The sequence below is a fragment of the Phocoena sinus genome, chromosome 8 (genome assembly GCF_008692025.1).
Source record: "Phocoena sinus isolate mPhoSin1 chromosome 8, mPhoSin1.pri, whole genome shotgun sequence".
In the NCBI taxonomy this organism is placed as follows: Eukaryota; Metazoa; Chordata; class Mammalia; order Artiodactyla; family Phocoenidae; genus Phocoena; species Phocoena sinus.
In genome coordinates, this window is record NC_045770.1 from 104,216,153 (window position 1) to 104,236,936 (window position 20,784).

Here is a 20,784-nt window from a genome sequence, read left to right on the forward strand (position 1 = left end):
TGTCACTACCACACTGTACGGCCTTGGGTGCTGCAGCCACCTCCTGACCCTGCTGACCCGAGGGACGAATGCGCGGAGGCCGTGAAAGGGCTCTGTGCGCTGTTACGTGCTGCAGAGATGGAGCCTGCCTGTCACCACTGAGGACAGCGGAGGAGCCTGGGCATGAGGAGTCCCTCTCTGGGACCACGGGGCTCAGGCCCATCTGGGGCAGAGGCAGCTCTTACACCAGGGCTCTCAGCCCCTACTGAGTGCACGAATTGCCTGGCGAGCTTGTTGAAATGCAGCTTCTGACCCAGCAGGCCTGAGCAGGTGGGGCGTGAGGGTCTGCATTTCTCCGGCAAAGTCAATGCTGCCGGTCTGTCAACTGCACTCTGGGCCAGAAGGTCTTAGACTATGGGAGAAGAGCTTGGGGGTCGATGGGGGCGGGGAGGAGGGCGCTCCAGGAGGCAGGTTCGGGTGGTGTGGCCAGGCCACGGGCCTCCCTTCCCCTGCAGGAGAAGCTGGAACGTGTGATCCTGGGTAGTAAGGCCGCGGAGCAGCACCCAGAGGAAGTCGGGGGCCTCTGGCAGACCTGCGGGGAGCTCATGTTCTCTCTGGAATCGAGGCTTCGACACCTCGGGCTGGGGAAGGAGGTGAGGCCCCCCCAGCCACACTGGGGAGTGGAGGGCATCCTTGGGGGCTGCCTGGTATGGAGGGAGAGGCACCCGATGGGGAGGCAGCGGGCTGTCCGTCACGCCTGAGGCCAAGCTGCCCTCCACCGCAGGCCTCAGCGCCATCATTTGTAAGCAGGTTGGATGGAACGCTTTCTGAATGCCCTCCCAGTTCTGACATCCTGGGATGCCATGTGCAGGAAGAAGGAAGGAGAGAAGCTGAGAGCTGGAGGGAGCTGAGGAGGGGGCATGGGAAAGGAGGGGGCCAAAGCTTCCCACCTCTCGAGGCTGCTTGGGAGCTGCATGGGGTGAGGGATGCAGCAAACCTTAGGGGCCGGCCCGCGAGAGGCTGGCACAGAGCTGCAGGAAGGCTGGACTTGGGCCTCTGTTGTTTGTGTTGTAATTTTTTCCCCCTGGAAAGAGTTGGAGAGGGACAGTGGAGGCTGCTGAGAGGAAGTGGAGGAAGCCAGAGGCTGGAGAGGGTGGCTGGGAAGGAATTCACCAGCTTCCCCAACCCAACTCAGCAACTCCTATTTCCCATCTGCCCCTTCCCCAACAGGGAATCACCACCTATTTCTCTGGGAACTGTACCATGGAAGATGCCAAACTAGCCCAAGACTTTCTGGACTCACAGGTTTGGGGGTTGGGGAACTTGGGGTGGTGGTTTGTTGGGGTCCCCTTGGCGCTGGCGCCCACTCCTGGGTCTCAGCTTGGGCCCAGAGGCATGGGCATCTTGGGTCCTTGAGGTGGAGAAGACTTGGGAATCCTCGTCTAAGGGTCAGCCTGGCATGAATGAAGATGTCCCCGTGTGTGCCCTGATGGAGCTGCCCCTGCCCCACCCTGGGCTGAAGGGCCCTGTGACAGCCTCAGGGCAGGAGGACACAGAACATCAGAGCTGCTTGGATTGGGCTGTGGCACCCATGTGTCACTTTCACCTCCCAGCTCAGCCACACAGCGACATTTCCTTATCTGTGGCATGGGACCTGCCTCCTGTACCCCGGACTAGCTGAGGTCACGAAGTGTCTTGCACAGCGCTTAGTAAAAGTTAGTGCTCAGTGTACTGAGCAGAGTGGGAGTCTGCCCTGGCCTGACCCTGCTCTCTCCCCTCGCAGAAAACTCAGGCACGTCCACCGGAGGCCCCGGACTGCTTTACCTGTGTATCTTCTCTCCCTGGTGTGACCCACTTTCCCTCCCCCCACCCCACAGCCCGCTCTGGACTTATTCTCCCCCAAACCCCTGCCCTGGTCTTTTCCAGAACCTCAGTGCCTACAACACACGGCTCTTCAAGGAGATCGGCCAGGATGGGAAGCCCTGCTACGAGGTGCGGTTGGCTTCTGTGCTGAGCACAGGTGAGCTCACACCCCTTCTCCTCCTTCCTGTGTTCCTGGACCAGCGTGGAGGGGGCCAGAACCCAGGACAGGGTTAGCTGACTACGGAAGCTGCAGGCAGTAGCCACAGTTGTAATGGTTATGGCACACGTTGATTGAAGGCTTGCTAGGTGCAAGCCCTAGTGCTCAGCAAATGGTGTTCCTATGAGGTGAGCGTCCCCAGCCCCGGTGCTGCTGGTGGTGATGTAAAGCTAAGAGGAGGCTCAAGGGCAGGGGAAGGGCCTTTGTTCCACCTGGCGAACATCACTGCTGCAAGCCTCTGACAGGGGCCACGTGTTGGCCATGGTCCCCATCCTCCAGGCAGTGGCGCAGAAGATACCAATCCATGTAAACAATGGAAGTAGAGGCTGGACCATATGTCCCATGACAGCCTAGAGGAGAAATCCAAACTGCACATCAGTGAAGGCTTAATGGAAAAGGTGACCACCTGGGCTTCCCTGGTGGTGCAGTGGTTGAGAGTCCGCCTGTCGATGCGGGGGACGTGGGTTCGTGCCCCGGTCCGGGAGGGTCCCACATGCCGCGGAGCGGCTGGGCCTGTGAGCCACGGCCGCTGAGCCTGCGCGTCCGGAGCCTGTGCTTTGCAACAGGAGAGGCCACGGCAGTGAGAGGCCCGCATACAGCAAAAAAAAAAAAAAAAAAAGGTGATCACATGTGTCTTGGAGGTTGGGGACGATACAGAAAGGTGGGGGTGGTGAACTTACTAAAATCCACTTCCTAAATATCTCCCCAAGTACCTTCAAGGCAAAGCCCAGATGCACTTCTAAGGGCTCCATCATTTGGAATTTCTTGGTTATAAGTGAGGAAACCTATTTCAAATTTGCCTACAGCAAAGGGGACTTCGTAGGCTTGAGTAATTAAGAAGCCCAGAATACAGTAGCTTCAGGCACAGCTGGATCCAGCTGCTTAGACAGTATTCTCAGAAATTTCTCTCTCTGTCTCTTGGCTCAGCTCTCTTTGACTTCACCCACAGCAGGCTGCTCTCACGTACATGTCCAGTGGTAGATGTTAGCTGTTGGCTGGGGCCTCGGCTGGAGCTGTCAACCAAAACACACAGCCTGATAGCCACCAGCTGGGCCATTCCAGCAAAGAGAGCCCTCTTCTCCCCGAAGTAGTGTCTTAACGTCTGGGAGTGGCTCAGGTTTTTCTGTTTCGGGTCCTTGTGGTTAAGGGACCCTGGTCCCAAGCCTACCTCACAGCCAGGTGGACTCACAGCCAGGTGGACCCACCACCTGGACTCGGGGTGGTTGTGAGGGGGTGGTTCTCAAAAGAAAACTGGCGTCTGTTACCAGGTGAGGGGGATACAGATGCAGCATTAAGAGAAGCATCCAGGCCCCTGTGAGGACCTTTGTAACCCCGTCCTCCCTTCCACACCCACCTCCCACCTCCCAGCCTCCCACTTAGACTTTGGGCTGCAGCCACGCTCAGCAGCTTCCAATTCCCTGAAAACCCCATGTTCTCACCTACCCCCTCCAGGCCTTTGCACGGTCTGTTCCCCATTCCCGCTTGGAATGTCTTCCCTCCCCTCTAGCTGTTCCACTGATGAACCCTAATCGTCCTGTAGGTCAGGCTTGGACCTCACCTTCCCAGGACCTCTCCCTGTCTCCCCACAGCCTCTTTGCTCATCAGCACGCCCAGTAACTTCCCAGTTATTTTTCTGTTGACTTCAAGCTCCTTGAGAGGAGGAACTCTGTGTTTCATTCACCGGTGCCTTCCCGGCAGCTCTCCCTTCGTTGATCCTCAGATACCAAGCAAAGGAGGACAGGTCGGGAACAGCACTCCTGGTGGAGGGAACAGCAGGAGCCGAAGCAAGGTGGTGGGAAGGTTTAGGGAGCAGCACATACGTAGTGCGATTTGACTAGGGAAGAGGATAAGGGTTCCAGGGAACAGGAGGGGATCACACGGGGATGTGAGCTGGGCCTCTAGGACGCAGCAGAGGACAGTGGTTAAGAGTGTGGCTCTGCAGCCAGGCTGCCTGACGTAACAAACGCCCCCGTTTGTTTAGTGATACAAAGCCACCTTTTCATGCTCCTGGGCTCTGTGGGTCAGGAATTTGGATGAGGCATGCTAGGAACAGCATGTCTCTGGCTGACAATGTCTGAGGCCTCAGCTGGGAAGACTTAGAGGTGGCGGGTGACTCAACAGCTAGGGGCTGCATCCTCTGCCTGCTCACCGACTCACACGTCCAGTGGTAGATGTTAGCTGTTGGCTGGGGCCTCAGCTGGGGCTGTCAACCAGAGCACCTTACACAGCATCTTCACATTGCTCGTGGTGGCTGGGCTCCAGAGCGAACACCCCGAGAGAGCCAGGCAGACGCCGTGTCGCCGTTTGTGACCTAGCCTCGGCAGTCACATGGCGTCACTTCTGCTGTAGCCACAAGCCTGCCTGCCCCACTTCAAGAGGAGAAGTCCTGATAGGAGAAGTCACTTTGGGAGATGGGAGATACTGTGGCCATCTTTTCTTTTTTCTTAAATATAAGCTAGAAGTATGTTGTATGGATCAGAGACAACAGGCAAAATACAACAGTGTTAATATCCCATTGTGGACTTCCTGGTGGCGCAGGGGTTAAGAATCCGCCTGCCAATGCAGGGGACACGGGTTCGACCCCTGGTCCGGGAAGATCCCACATGCCGTGGAGCAACTAAGCCCGTGCGCCACAGCTACTGAGCCTGCGCTCTAGAGCCTGCGAGCCACAGCTACTGAAGCCTGCACTCTAGAGCCTGCGAGCCACAGCTACTGAAGCCCACATGCCTAGAGCCCATGCTCTGCACCAAGAGAAGCCGCCGCGATGAGAAGCCCGCGCACCACGACAAAGGCTCGCCACAACTAGAGAAAGCCCACGTGCAGCAACAAAGACCCAACACGGCGAAAAAAATAAAATCCTTTAAAAAAAAATATCCCATTGCTTCTGTAACAAATCGCCACAAATTTAATGGCATAAAACAACACAAATCTATTCTGTTACAGTTCTGGAGGTCCAAAGTCTAAAAGAAGACTCCAGTTCCTTCTGGAGCCTTCAGGGGAAATCTGTTGCCTTGCCTCTTTCTGTCTCTAGAAGCTGCCTGCATTCCTCGGCCTGTGGCCCTTTCCTCACATGTCTCCCTCTTCTTTCTTCTCTCATCACATCTCCTACCTCCCTTCACCCTCCTATCTCCTCCTTATAAGGACTCTTGTGATTACATCTAGGGTATGGCTAGCTTTTTAAATACAATCTGCCACACTGGGTTTGAATCCGACTCTGCTACTTGCTGCTGTGTGACCTTCAAAAACTGACTTAACCTCTCCGTGCCTTAGCTTCCCCATCTGTAGAATAGAGATAATAATTTCCCACTCCCCACAGAGCTGATGCAAGGCTCAAATGAGTTAACATGAGTTAGAACATTTCACGTAACATAACATTGGGTTGGCCAAACAGTTCGTTTGGGTTTTTCTGTAAGGTGGTACGGAAAAAGCCGAACGACCTTTTGGCCAACCCAATATCTATATTTTTGAAGATGAAAGTTTATACTAATTTCTGTGGGCAGTGGGGAGCCATTGAAGATCTTAGAGTAAAGGAGTGTCACAGCGAGAAGCCTGCTGGGGTGTCTTATATTAGCCTTTTCCCTGAGCCATCCTTTTTCCCTCAGAGCCTATTTTGGACTCCGAAATGAATTCCAAGCTGAAGAGCTATGAATTCCAGGGAAGCAATTTCCGGGTGACCCGGGGAGACTATGCACCCATCCTCCGGAAGGTAGTGGAGCACCTGGAGAAAGCCAAGGTAGGGCTGGCTAGGGGCTGAGGTGCTTCTCCAGGCCCCTCTGGGCAGCAAAGGTGGGTATGGGGATGGGTGGGTAGCCTGAGGCTGACCAACCCTTGCTCACCCCCAGGCCTATGCAGCCACCAGCCACCAGGAGCAGATGCTGGCCCAGTACATAGAAAGCTTCACCCATGGCTCTATCGAGGCCCACAAGAAGGGCTCTCGCTTCTGGATCCAGGACAAAGCCCCCATTGTGGAGAGGTGAGGCGCCAGCCTTCACCCCGCCCTGTCCCCTCCCCCCGCCCCGCCTCCATCTCAGCCCTTCTCTCCCCCAGTTACATCGGGTTCATCGAGAGCTACCGAGACCCCTTTGGCTCCCGCGGAGAGTTTGAAGGTAACTTCTGGGAGGTGGGCGGTCGGATGGAAACCCTTACCCTTGTCCCCTGAGGACTCTCCCCTCCCCGCTCCTCCCTCAGCAGTAATAATAACAATGACAACAGCCATTGATGATTTGCCATGTACTGGACACGTAGCTCATTTTGACACCATCATCCTATGAGAATGTCTCTCCTCACTTCACAGATGTGGGAACTGAGGCACAGGTGGTGGGTGGCCTAGCCGAGGCACCTTGGCTCTGAGCCACTTTGCTGTGCTCCCTCTCGTGTCTGGTCCAGGCATAGGCTCCAGCTTTGTCACTTAATGGCCGTGTGACCTTGAGCCACTTAACCCCACCTCTGCGCATCCGTCACTCCTTTTTGGGTGTCGTGGGAAGTGAGGTATTATATGCAGACGGCTCAGCACAATGCCAGGCATGGAAACGGTGCTGAGTTGATGGGAGCAGAATTAACACTGGGACTACGAACTTGACTCGGCTGCTGTCATCTCAGGACAGGTGGCAGGCTGCCTCCGCCCTTGTGTCCAAGCCCCCATGGGACCCACTAGTGCAGGGCAGGGCATCCAGCCTGAGGATTTAGACTTGTTTCTGCCAAGCTTTATCCTCCCCAGCCCCTGGATGTAGAGTCTGGAGCATCCAGCTGCCAAAAGCCCGCGAGATTAGCCTTGGAGGAGAGAGGAAAGCCCCGACAGCCCATGAGGGCTTGGATCTGAGCCCAGAGGTCCAGGCCCAGGGACAAGGCAGAAGGGACAGGCAGTCCAGGGGCCGGAGGGTGAGACAGGTGTGCATACTCACAGCTTTCCTGCCTGGGTCCTGATTTGCCAGGCCTGCGCTGAGGGCCAAGACCCCAGGGCCTCCTCAGCAGCCTCAGTCTCAGAGGTCCCCCCCTTTTTACATAACTCATTGTGATTATTAGAAAAGTAGTCTCAGTTCGTGGTCAAAAATTATGAAAAGGCAGACCAAAAAAAATCAACTGTGATTGTACCCACCCCAAGGTTAAAATTTGGAATGTACTTTTTGTCTTCTGTTTTTATATAGTGCTATGCTATGCTTAAAAACGTGTGTGTGTGATTTAAAATCTGCATTGGTTGCAAGTAATTGGAACAGTACAGACGTATGTAGGATAAAATATGAAATCCCTCCTTTACTATCCTCTCCTATGTCACACCCCTCCTGAGATCACCACAGCTCGCAGTTGAGTACAGGTCCTTCCAGGCCTTTGTCGAAGCATTCACACACACACACATTCCTTTTTTTTTTTTTTTTAAATAAGTTTATTTATTTTTGGCTGCGTTGGGTCTTCATCGTGGCACGCAGACTTTTCATTGTGGTGGCTTCTCTTGTCGTGGAGCACGGGCTCTAGGCGTGCGGGCTTCAGTAATTGTGGCTTGTGGGCTCAGTAGTTGTGGCTCGCGGGCTCTAGAGCGTAAGCTCAGGAGTTGTGGCGCACGGGCTTAGTTGCTCCGTGGCATGTGGGATATTCCCAGACCAGGGCTCGAACCCGTGTCCCCTGCATTGGCAAGCTGATTCTTAACCACTGCGCCACCAGGGTAGTCCCCACGCGTTCCTTTTAACTCATCCAGGTAAATGAGATTATATTCTCATTCCGTGTATTGTTCTGTCACTTGGTTTTTTTCACTTAATCATGTACCGTGGATATTTTTCCTATCGGTATATATAGACCTACCACATTCTTTTTAATAGGTGTATAGTATTCACAATATATCATAAATAATTCCCCACAGCATTTGATATTGTACTACATATCTAACAGCTGCATGGCATGCCATCACATAGCTGCCCCCTGATTTATTTAATAATCCCCAATCATTGGACATTTATTTAGGTCGCTTTTCCTTCTTTGCTATTTTAATCATCTTCTCTTCCTGCCCTGGTGTGATGATTTCATCAGACAGAGCGAATCCAGATGGAGAGGCATTGCCAAGCCCATCCCTCGGCCAGGTTAAGGTTGACCCCTTCCTCAGTCTAGGTCAGGCCTTTCCAGGGCACAGTTCCTGCAGGGTTAGCAGGAATTACATTAAGAAGGATTTGTTGCTGAGCAGCCGGGAGTCTCTGCTTACAGGACTCTTCAGTACCTTTAACGTGCAAATGTGCATTGCGAACCTTTAAGAAGATGGAGGTAGAGTGTATAGTTTTGCCCAGACTTATCTGACCAGGGAGCTCTTTCTTTATGAAGGCTCTCATAGAAAATGTGTTCTATGGAGTACAGTTTTGGAAATTGTACTGCTTTGAGCCAGGAACTCTAACTGCACTGAATCTGAAAGGATCAGTCCCAGCCGCCTGTGCAGCAGCCTCCCTCACCACCACATAAGCCAGGTGCACTAGCCGTGCAGGACAGTTCACAGTTCCCCCAAAAAGGAGAGCGTCTTTTTTTGTTCATGTCGTCCCTTCCACTGGGCATCTGATCCTTTCCCCATCATCCCCTATGTACTCCCCACAATCTCCTTTAAGATCCACCTCAGGTGTTACTCAGCAAAGCTTTCTCTCTGTACCCCACCCATCCCAAAACAGTGACCTCGTGGAGGCAGGGCCCAGGTCTGGGTCACTGTTCTCCCGAGTGGCCAGCACAGGGTCACTGTGCACAGCAGGCATTCAATACCTACATGACGGCTGGAGGGTTAGAGGGGTTGAGGAGGGTGTGGGATCCCTTCCAAACCCTGCCAACCCACAGCCCACTCTGTCCCCCGACAGGCTTTGTGGCCATGGTGAACAAGGCCATGAGTGCCAAGTTTGAGTGGCTAGTGGCAAGTGCGGAGCAGCTGTTGAAGGAGCTTCCCTGGCCCCCAGCCTTCGAGAAGGACAAGTTCCTCACCCCCGACTTCACCTCCCTGGATGTTCTCACCTTTGCTGGCTCCGGCATCCCTGCCGGCATCAACATCCCCAACTGTGAGCTTCCGTAGGCCCTGCCCCTCGAACACGACAGGATGGCCCAAACCCCCAGGAGACCCCACTGAGAGTCGCACCCTCCGCCTCCACACACTCGCCCTGGCCACAAATCACCCTGCTCCGCTCACCATCCCGGCCTGTCCCTCTTGTCCAGACTCCTCGTCTGTGACCCTTGACCTTTGCCCCTTCTCCCTGGTCCCCGCCCTCACCTTCTCCAGATGACGACCTAAGGCAGACGGAAGGCTTTAAGAACGTGTCGCTGGGGAACGTGCTGGCCGTGGCCTATGCCACACAGCGGGAGAAGCTCACCTTCCTGGAGGAGGAGGACAAGGTGGGCACCGGCAGCCCGAGGGCCGGCGCTGGGCCTGGCCTGACCTCAGCTGATGCAGGAAGGCGGACAGGCCAGTGCAGAGGAGAGGAAAGAACACGGCTTCGGGCCTGGCTCTGCTGCTTCCCTGCTTGTGACCTTTGACCTTGTGTCTTTGGATCCTGTTTCCCCAGCTGGCAAACAGTGGAGGCAGCCCCTTCTTCGCAGGTTGCTGCAAGGATGGGATGGGCTTTGCGGTGCCCAGTGTAGTAGGCCTTTAGCAAATGTGTGCATCACGATGGGCCCTCGGCCTGGCACAGGGGATGTGGGCAGGCCGTGTGGCCGTGGTGGGACAGTGGGCAGCGTGGGTCTCCGCTTGTCTCGGCAGGACCTGTACATCCGCTGGAAGGGACCCTCCTTTGATGTGCAGGTGGGGCTGCACGAGCTGTTGGGCCACGGCAGCGGCAAGCTCTTCGTGCAGGTAAGAACACGGGGCTGGCTCTGGTGCCCGCAGGAGCCTCTGCAGAGCCGGGCCTACGGCTCCCCTCCTTCACAGTCAGCCCCTCAGGGGTGAAGCCGCTCCAGTCTTGGCCCTCAGTGTCTCAGCCTCCCCCAAGAGTCCCAGGATTGAGTGGGACCTGCAGGACTGTCCAGCTAAGGTACCCCCACAGGAAGAATTGCTTGGCTCAGGCCAGGGAAGCCTGCCCTGAGGGTGTGACCCAGGCAGCCCCAGGGCTAGAGAGGCCAGGAGGGGCAGTGTCTGGAGCCCCTAGTCCTAAGGCTGCAGCACTGTCTGTCTTTGCACTGCTGTTCCCTGGAGCCTGTACCTTTCCAGGTATTGAAGGGGGCCCCTTCTCCCCAGAGCTGCCCCTTCCTCCTGGCCAGCCAAAGTGGCTGGAGCGCCCTCAGCACCCATTCAGGGAATATGAGAAGACAGACAGCCTTTCTGGCAGGCCGGGAAGAGCCCATTGTGGACCCCCAGCCCGGAGCTGCATGGATGACATGACTTGGGGGGGGGGGCAGGGCTGTCAGAGAGTGCAATGTTGGGCCTGCTCCTTGTGGGGTGGAGCTGCCTCCCCGAATGGGGACGGGCTGGGCCTGGAAGTCAGGAGGATCCAGAGAGCAGCTGATGGGGGAACAGCTTGGCATTGGGCTTTGTCCAGGCTTTGAAGTCCCAGGGAAGCGGGGACACATGTGGCCCCTCGGTGGCCTTGCACAAGACAGTTCCCCTTCCTGAGCCTCAGCTGGCCCATCTGTAAAATGGGGTTCCCGACTCCCATGGTATGGCTTTTGTGAGGAATAAAGGCAAAGCCCTGGGATTTGCTTGGCACTCGATAGGCCCTCTGAAAATGGGTGTTATTGTTAAGAGACAGTGTACACAGACATTATGTGCTCTGATTCCGCTTTGGGGTTCTTAGTCTCTGAGCCTTAGTTTCCTCCTCTGTGAAGCGGGGTAGTAATAGAATGTTCCTTGGAGGCTGGTTGCAAGGGTGAAATAGATGGTGCACGAAAGACTCTTGGCACATGGAGAGGATGGTGAGGGTGATGCTTCTGAGGCAGAGAGTCACATGCTGTGACCTCCTCTGCCAGCAGAGGGGCCAGGAAGGTGAGGAGCGGCCAGGCCTTCTGGTCCACCCACTGGGACATCTCCAGCTGGGCTCTGGAGATACTGAGTCCAAGTCTTCATGTGACTTTGGGCATGTGCCTCCCCATCTGGCCTGCAGTGTCACTCTGTGTGCAGGAGTAGGTGCCTGACGTTCTTCTACCTCCGGGGCTTCTGAGATGTGTCACAGGACAGGTTTGGAGGCGGCAGTGTGTCGGTGGACCTGCTGCTCCTGCCATCCACTCACTGCTCCCGGTCACCTTTCTGAACCACTTGGATCCAGGGCTGAAGGCCTGGCCCAGGGCAGGGGCACCTTGCCCTCACCTGCCCCACATTCATGACCATTCTCCTGCAGGATGAGAAAGGAGCATTCAACTTTGACCAGGAGACAGTGATCAACCCAGAGACAGGGGAGCAGGTAAGGGTGGCCTCGGCGGAGCCTTGGGGTGCTGGGAGTGGGGTGGCCTATGGGGATGGCAGGCACCCCTAAGCTTGCTTCCTGGGCCTCCCCTCCCAGATTCAGAGCTGGTACCGGAGCGGGGAGACCTGGGACAGCAAGTTCAGCACTATCGCCTCCAGCTATGAAGAGTGCCGGGCAGAGAGCGTGGGCCTCTACCTCTGCCTCAACCCCCGAGTGCTGGAGTACGAGCAGCAGGCCTGGGTGGGGGGGACCTCCTCTGTGGATGGAGGGGTTGCTGGCAGGGAGGGCAGGGCCCGGGTAGCCTCTGACCCCCCTCCCCCCTGCCACTTCCCCTCCCTCCCCCACCCAGGATCTTTGGCTTTGAGGGGGCTGATGCAGAAGATGTGGTCTACGTAAACTGGCTCAACATGGTTCGGGCTGGACTGCTTGCTCTGGAGTTCTACACCCCTGAGGCCTCCAGCTGGAGACAGGTGGGGGCCAGGGGACCCCTCAGGAGGGAAGAGCCTTAGGTGGGGACCAAGATCAGGATTCTGGGTGTAGGGAAGGGACAACCGTACCTATGAGACGCATAAACTGGGTTGATCCCAGAGTCCACTGCATATAAGGGCAAGTCACGTCACTGTTGTGAGTCTCGGTGTCCCTGTCTGTGAAATGGGAGTGATAATCTCCTTGCCCACCTTTGAGGGTGAATCAGATGAGATGATTTTACTATGATCACTAACAGATGACTTGCATAGGACTTACTCTGTGCCACTTAGTTCTAAGCGCTTTATGTGATTAACCCATTTGTCCCCAGTGTCAACCCAGGAGGTAGGTACTGTTATTACCCTCATTTTAGAGATGAGGAAATTGAAGCACAAAGCGATTAAGTAACTTGCTGGTAACAGAACCAGAATTCAAATCCAAGCAGCCTGCCTCCAGAGCCATTAGGCTACACTGTTCGGTGATGAGATGTACGTTAGAGATAGGGTAAGCAATTGAAATCTTTTAAGAAGTCAAGTAAGTCTGTTTTGAGGAGGCAATATTGTGTCATCAAAAGAACACATGGAGACTTCCCTGGTGGCACAGTGGTTAAGAATCCGCCTGCCAATGCAGGAGACACAGGTTCGAGCCCTGGTCCAGAAAGATTCCACATGCCGTGGAGCAACTAAGCCCCTGTGCCACAACTACCAAGCCTGCTCTCTAGAGCCCACGAGCCACAACTACTGAGCCCACATGCCACAACTCCTGAAGCCCACATGCCTAGAGCCCGTGCTCCGCAACAAGAAAAGCCACTGCAATAAGAAGCCCACGCACCGCAACGAAGTGTAGCCCCTGCTCACTGCAACTAAAGAAAGCCTGTGCACAGCAACGAAGACCCAACACAGCCAAAAATAAATTTAAAATAAATAAATTTATTTTTTAAAAAAACACTTTTTTTTTTTTTTTTTTTTTTTTTTTGCAGTACACGGGCCTCTCACTGTTGTGGCCTCTCCCGCAGTGGAGCACAGGCTCCGTACGCGCAGGCTCAGTGGCCATGGCTCACGGGCCCAGCCGCTCCACGGCATGTGGGATCTTCCCGGACCGGAGCACAAACCCCTGTCCCCTGCATCGGCAGGCGGACTCTCAACCACTGCACCACCAGGGAAGCCCTGAACACATGTTTTAGAGTCAGGAAGCTTGGGTTAATCCTTGCTCTCTCCTACGAGCTGTGTGACCCTGAGCAAGTCACTTCACCTCTCTGGGCCTCTGTTTTGTCATCTGTAAACTGCGGATAACGGTGCCCTCTTGATCCCACTGTTGAATGCAAACAGGATTGTGGAGAAGAAAGTGCTCGGGGTCCTGGTGGCGAGGGCCCTCTGGGGGTAACTGTTGTCATGAAGGTGGGCTGTGGAGCAGCAGAGGGGATGGTGGGTGACAAGGGGGAACATGGGGCTCTGGGTCCTGCCTGGAAATGGCCTTCCTGTCTACCAGGGCAGCCTGCCCTCCCTTGTGAGAGGAGAAGGGAAGCATTTGAGGGGAGAGGAATAGGCACAAAAGGACCCACAGGCTAGGGAAGAATAAAACGACAATAATAATTGACAATTAGTGCACACATATGATATATCAGGCCTTGGAATGAGCTCTTGATACTTCTTGCCTCGGGGTTGCAAATGATTCCTTTCTCTTTGGCCCCGGCAGGCCCACATGCAGGCCCGGTTTGTGATCCTGAGGGTCTTGCTGGAGGCTGGCGAGGGACTTGTTACTGTCACTCCCACCACAGGCTCCGATGGGCGCCCAGATGCCCAGGTCCACCTTGACCGCAACAAGATCCGGACCGTGGGCAAGCCCGCCCTGGAGAGGTTCCTGCGGAGACTCCAGGTAAACAGGGGCCTCTCACCTTGGAGGCCCCCTCTAGCCTCACCCTGTCTCCCCACCCTGTAAAAGGGAAGGCTTCTTGGAGGAGGTGGTATTTAAGCTGGAATTTGAGTGCCAAGGAGGAACCAGATATTAGAAGATCTGATAGCAGAAGAAACAAAGCGTAAAGCCTGGTCTTGGGACTGGAAGGAGCTTGGTGGGTTGAGAGACAGAAGGAGGAAGCCTGGAGCTTGGTGAGTGAAGGAGGGAGGGACAGTGGTCACTGCAGCCCTGACATCCCTCCCATGTAGGGATGTTTAGAGTCAGTAGACCTTTTGGGGTTCTGGTGCCAGTACTAACCAGCTGTGTAATTGGGGTAACATACTTTGCCTTGCTGGCCTCCACTTTTCTCATCTGTCAAATGAGGTACATCACCTGCCTCACCTGGTAGGAATTAAATGAAACAACATATATGTGGAACTCAGCGATAGAATGTCGTGTTATCCAAGCCAGTGTGACACAAAGTGTGGTCCAGAGACCAGCAGCAGCATCGCCCAGGACATGCAGATTCAAAGGCACCACCCCAGACCTCCTGATTCAGAAATTCTGAGTGCGGGGCCCTGGAACCTGCATGTTTACTAGCCTGCCAGGTGATTCTGACACTCAACAAAGCTGGAGGACCACCAATGGTGACCCACTCCTTACCGGGAAGTGCCTTCCATCAGAACAGGGTCCTGCTGGCTTTTTCAACCTGAAGAAGGCCCAGCCTTCAATTCAGCAAATATCTCTTTATGATTGTACTGCCACCTATTTCCAGAAGGGATGTTAGGCATTTTTCCTAAAAAGGTATGTTTGGCCATTAAAGGAAAATAAAATTAGAAATTAAAAATCATTAGATGCAAAACACAGTGCAGTGTCTTGGGTCAGATTCCGGAATAGATAAAAGACATTAGTGGGAAAACTAGTGAAATCTAAATAACGTCTAGAGTTTAGTTAATACAAATGTACCAATTTTGTAAGATGTTAACAACAGGCAAAACTGGGCCAGGGCCACACGGGAACTCTCTGTACTATCTTTGCAACTTTTCTGTAAATGTAAAATTATTCCAGAACAGTCTATTAATAATAATAATGTCACTAGATAAAGGAGTCAAATCTGCCAAATCTTCAGCCAGTACTGAACTGTGACCTAGCAGTGAGTGAACACAGCATTCCGTTCTAGAGATTGAAGCAGGGGGGTCTCTGTACGAGAGGAATCATTCAGCAGAATGGACAGTGTCTGCAGCAGTAGTTTTACAGAAGATACGGAATATGGAAGCATTTTTGGTGTTGCTGTTTCTTTTATTAGCCCCCAGGAAAAGCCAAGAGCAGAGCAAGGAGCCAGCCCCAGGGAAGATGAGGCTTTTCCATAGGGAAAGGCTTCAGCCATGGGTCACAAACAGTCATAGCTTTGGCCTACCCGTATTATAAAAGTTGGTGAGGTGAGATACAAATGTGTATTTCTAACTTCTTTGAAGGTCTGACATCAATAGACGTAATTCCCACGTGAATGATGGGCTGGAACTGAGCATCAGCCACTGCATTTGCACACTTGGACATTTGGACATGGCGTGACTCTCCAGTTTGCCGGGTCCACTACCTACCTGCCTTACTCACTTGTTCATGATAACACCTGGGTCCCGTCAGCACCCCTGTTGCCAACTCTTTGGTTTAAGCTCCTGGGGTCTAACCTGTCGACCTGATGAATGTGTGTTCACATTCTGGGTGTTAAATATCATGCAGAAGAGAGAAAGGTGAGGTGTTCTCTCTAACCTTCCCCCAGGAGTTCCCAGTCGGTTTTAATTACTCCAAAGCTAGGGAAAATCATTCTAACCCTGGGTCTAAGAGGGGGAGGCTTACCTGGAGGGTGCCCTAGTAGGAATCCTACTTTGCCACCTGCAAATTGGCAAAAGAAGTAAGGATCAGAGCCACGAAATGTCAGATATTTGGAAGAGAGCCACATAGACCTCCTAGCAATAATCTTTATAATCACTGAAACTAAAAATAGGCAGCTGAAACAGGGTTTAAACCCAGCTGAAGATAAAGGAAGTTATACAGCATGTAGCACAGAGACACAAAGCTAGGAAATTTAAGAGAGAGATTAAGAGACATGGAGGATAGTGTGAAAAGGTCTAATGTACATAAACTGAAGTTCCAAGAGGAAAGGAGAGAGAAAAGGTAAGAGAGGGAATATTAGAAGAGATAATGGCTGAGAATTTTATAGAACTGATTAAAGACCCAATTCATAAATCCAGGAAGCTCTAGAGATACCAAGAATGACAAGCGGAACCCCTGTCTAGAAACATCATAGAATGGGAATTCCCTGGTGGTCCAGTGGTTAGGACTCTGCGCTTCTATTTCAGGGGGCCCAGGTTCAGTCCCTGGTCGGGGAACTAAGATCCCACATACTGTGTAGCCAAAAAAAAAAAGTGAAGGCAAAATAAGAGTAGAAATTTAAAGGGGGACATAACTGTAAATATAGCAGGAATTTATGGCAATAACTTTTCAACTTGGATGAATGGACAAATTCCTAGAAAAATAATAACATTAAAATTGACTCATGAATAGATAGCTTGAATAATCCTATAGCCATTACAGAAATTAAATCGGTGGTCTAAAATCTTCATACAAAAAAATGCTAAGCTGGGACTTGCCTGGTGACGCAGTGGTTAAGTATCCACCTGCCAATGCAGGGGACACAGGTTCGAGCCCTGGTCTGGGAAGATCCCACATGCTGCGGAGCAACTAAGCCCGTGTGCCACAACTACTGAGCCTGCGCTCTAGAGCCCGCAAGCTACAACTACTGAACCCCATGCGCCTAGAGCCCGTGCTCTGCAACAGGAGAAGCCACCGCAATGAGAAGCCTGCCGCATCACAACAAAGAATAGCCCCCCCTCGCCGCAACTAGAGAAAGCCCACACGCAGCAACGAAGACCCAACGCAGCCAAAGATAAATAATTAATTAATTTTTTAAAAATGCTAAGCTCACAGAGTTTTACAGACGAATCCTACGAAATATTCAAGTAACAGATGGTATCAATTTTATATAAACTCTTCCATACAATAGAAAAAGAGAGAATGTTCTCTACCTCCTTGTAAGTTGCCAGTTTAATCCTGATACCAAAATCGAAGATAGTTCAGGAAGGGAAAATGTAAATGCCAAAATTCTGAAACAAAATCTTAGATCAAATCCAGAAAATATCAATTTGGGTTTAATCCCAGAAATGAAAGGTTTATTTAACATCATAAAATATATTTATGAAAATCACCATATTAAAGGAGAAAAACCATGATCATCTCAATAGATTTAGAAAAAGCTCTTGAAAGTCAATATCTATTTATGATAAAAAACGCTCAGGAAACTCAGAGTCAAAAAGAATTTCTTTTTTTTTTTTTTTCAAAAAGAATTTCTTTAACCGATAAGAGTTGTCAGTCGCTGTTAGACTGAGGAAAAAGTCCTGAGAGCAGGTGAGGGGATTAAGCAGAAATGGGGTCAGGAGGGTGGTGTACAAGCACACACACACTTTATTTCCCATCAAAACTCTTTATATATTGCAGTAGGCAATACATGTTTTTGTTAAAATCACAAGACAGGATCATCAGGCAGTATTTCCTTAGTGTTGAAGTTATAGTACAAAACATTCTGCGAACCAGAATATAAACATGCATGAGAACAGACTGTGATTACCGAAACATGCCAGGGACAAACTATAGTTAGAGAAACCGCAAGCAGCCTCACGGGCCAAGACTCATATCTTCTCTAATAATCTTTCGGGTCCTGTCAAGAATTAAGCAGGACTTTGCCATGCTTTAAGCTGCAAGAACTGTCAGCTTGCAGCTGGTTCCCGACAAAGAGTGTCTCAAAAAAAGAAAGTACAGTAAATGTCATTTGTTGAAACACTAGAACATTCCTTTTAAAATCAGGAAGAAGACAAATATACTTTCTATTTCCACTTCTGATCAACAGTGTACTGAAGGTCCTAGCTTTTAGAAGGAAACAAGAAAAACAAGTAAAAACTTTGGGCGTTAGAAAGGAAGAAACAAAACTCATCGTTTTGGGAATTCCCTGGCGTTTCAGTTGTTAGGACTGTGCTTCCACTGCAGGGGACACGGGTTCTATCCCTGGTCGGGGAACTAAGATCCCGTATGCCATGTGGGCTGCCAAAAAAAATTTTTTTTTTAATTAAAAAAAAGGGCTTCCCTGGTGGCGCAGTGATTGAGAGTCTGCCTGCTAATGCGGGGGACGTGGGTTCGTGCCCCGGTCCGGGAAGATCCCACATGCCGCGGAGCGGCTGGGCCCGTGAGCCATGGCCGCTGAGCCTGTGCGTCTGGAGAGACCACAGCAGTAAGAGGCCCGCGTACTGCAAAAAAAATAAATAAATAAAAAAAAAAACCCTCGGGCTTCCCTGGTGGCGCAGTGTTTGGGAGTCTGCCTGCTGATGCGGGGGACGCGGGTTCGTGCCCCGGTCTGGGAAGATCCCATGTGCCGCGGAGCGGCTGGGCCCGTGAGCCATGGCCGCTGAGCCTGCGCATCCGGAGCCTGTGCTCCGCAACGGGAGAGGCCACGACAGTGAGGGGCCTGCGTACTGCAAAAAACAAACAAACAAAAAAAAAACCATCGTCTTGCAGATGATATGACTGTCTATGTAGGCAAGCCAAAAGAATCTATAAATTATTGAAAGTAATAAAAGAGTTCAGCAAGGTTGAATAAAGGCCCAAGAGGGTTTTTCATGGAACTCTACAAGCTGATGGTAAAATTTAAATGGAAGCATAAAGGACCATGAATCAGAGCCAAAACACTCTTGAGGCAAAACAGGTTGGGGACTTGTTCCACCAGATATCAAATTTTATTCTGAGACTTATAAATTCAGTGTGGCACTGGGGCAGGAATAGACAAATTGACCAGTGGAACAGAACCAAGAGCTTTGATTGTTTGGTATATGACAGAAGTGGTGTTGCGGACCACCAGGGAAGGAGGGACCATTTAATAGTGGCCCTGGGACAATAGATTATCCTTATGGAGAGACACTTTGGATTTCTACTTTATACCACACACAGAATTCAATCCCAGAGAGATTAAAGGCTTACACGTGAATGGCAAAGTTTTAAACTGAGAAAAGAATATCTTTATGACCTCGGGGTAGAGGAGAATTTCTCCCCATACAAGAAGCACAGGCCATCAAGGAAGAGATCGATCCCTTTAACTACATTAAAAATGACTTTTAGGGACTTCTCTGGTGGTCCAGTGGTTACGACTTTGTGCTTCCACTGCTGTGGGCCTGGGTTTGATCCCTGGTCAGAGAATTAAGATCCCGCAAGCCATGCGGCGCAGCCAAAATAATAACAATAATAATAACTTTTATTCATCAAAACTTACCATAAAGAAGGTGAGAAGATGAGTCTTAAACTAGGATAGGGTATTTACCACATATGTGTTAACAAAAGGTTAGCATCTAAATATATAAAAAACTTTAAAAAAAAAAAAAAGGGGGGGAGGAAAAGACAACCCAACAGAAAAATAGGCAAAACTCATGAACAGAAGAGGAAAATAAGTAGCCCACCAACTTGTGGGATGCTATTCCATCTCGTTAGTCATCAGAAAAGTGCAACTTAAACAGCATGAGATTTCCACCCACCATCTTGGCAAAATGAAAAACTGTCAACGCCACCCTGGTGTGCCGAGCAGGACGGACTGCCAGCCCCTGCTTCTGGGAATGTAAACAGGTACAACAACTCTGGAAAACAATGAGGGCATCGTCCTTTAAGGATGAGCATTCACCTGACCTCCAGGCCTTGATTCTCTGGGGAAACCTGCCTCTGAGCATCAGGAGACGTACAGGATGTCCCCAGCAGCCTCAAAGGGCAAAAAGCACAGGTTACACAGCAACAGTGGAAGAGATGAAACTGTGGCGTGTTTGTAAGTGGAATACGTACAGCTGTGAGAAGGGTGAATTATAACTACACGCACAAACACAGATGAATCTTAGATGTAACTCGAGCAGAAAAAGCACATCACAGGATGTGGGCAAAATTTATGGTTGAGAGTAAAACTCGGGGAAAACAAGAGACTAATGAGCACCAAGTCGAGTGCTAATTCCTCAGATCGGGGAGACCACAGGGTGCAGTCAAGGAGGGGGCGGTTGGACTGACTCTTAAGCTGGGTGGTGGTTGTACGGGTGTCTTATTCTTTATAACATACATACTATATATTTTGGGTGTGTGAAATGTTTTACTAAAAAAAGAGGGTAGGGACTTCCCTGGCGGTCCAGTGGTTAAGCCTCTGAGCTCCCACCGTAGGGTCAGTACCTGGTTGGGGAACCGAGATCCCGCATGCCATGCAGCTAAGGAAGAGTATTTGTTGAACACTAAGGATAATTGCTGAACATTTGTCATGGTAAAAATAATTTTATTTTTTGGCTGTGTTGGGTCTCTGTTGCTGCGCACAGGCTTTTCTCGAGTTGCGGCAAGTGGGGGCTACTCTTCGTTGCAGTGCACCGGCTTCTCATTGTCGTGGCTTCTCTTGTTGCGGAGCAGGGGCTCTAGGCACTCGGGCTTCAGTAGTGTGGCACGTGGGCTCAGTACTTGTGGCTCGCGGGCTCTAGAGTGCAGGCTCAGTAGTTGTGGTGCACGGGCTTAGTTGCTCCGCGGCATGTGGGATCTTCCCAGGCCAGGGCTCGAACCTGTGTCCCTTGCATTGGCAGGTAGATTCTTAACCACGGCGCCACCAGGGAAGCCCAATATTTATTTATTTATTTGGCTGCACCGGGTCTTAGTTGCGGCACGTGGGATCTAGTTCCCTGACCAGGGAACAAACCCGGGCCCTCTGCATTGGGAGCGCAGAGTCTTAGCCACTGGACCACCAGGGAAGTCCCTAAAAATGTTCAAAAAAAAAAGAGGGTGATGATAATACCTTCCTTGTCTACAGCTCAAGTGAGACACGCAGAGGAGAACAATTAGCTTCACTTTAGTGTGGGCACTTACTCTGTGCTAGCACGTGAGCCGCATTCCTCGCGTATTCAGCACAGG

The 20,784-nt window shown here is 51.7% G+C and overlaps 1 protein-coding gene across 5 annotated transcripts in view; it reads left to right on the forward strand.

The window, feature by feature from the left end:
• DPP3 (dipeptidyl peptidase 3) overlaps positions 1-20,784 on the forward strand; it is a 34,764-nt gene that overhangs the window by 10,722 nt on the left and 3,258 nt on the right. For 4 of the 5 annotated variants that reach the window (XM_032642059.1, XM_032642060.1, XM_032642062.1 and 1 more), the window contains exons 4-16: positions 495-632; positions 1,210-1,284; positions 1,906-1,999; positions 5,662-5,792; positions 5,902-6,032; positions 6,107-6,165; positions 8,878-9,072; positions 9,291-9,403; positions 9,768-9,860; positions 11,338-11,400; positions 11,500-11,624; positions 11,753-11,873; positions 13,564-13,743. In XM_032642059.1, the coding sequence (XP_032497950.1) occupies positions 495-632; positions 1,210-1,284; positions 1,906-1,999; positions 5,662-5,792; positions 5,902-6,032; positions 6,107-6,165; positions 8,878-9,072; positions 9,291-9,403; positions 9,768-9,860; positions 11,338-11,400; positions 11,500-11,624; positions 11,753-11,873; positions 13,564-13,743 (1,518 nt within the window). Of the gene's footprint in view, positions 1-36; positions 633-1,209; positions 1,285-1,905; positions 2,000-5,661; positions 5,793-5,901; positions 6,033-6,106; positions 6,166-8,877; positions 9,073-9,290; positions 9,404-9,767; positions 9,861-11,337; positions 11,401-11,499; positions 11,625-11,752; positions 11,874-13,563; positions 13,744-20,784 lie in introns of all 5 variants that reach the window. The other variant, XM_032642064.1, reaches the window with a different exon arrangement.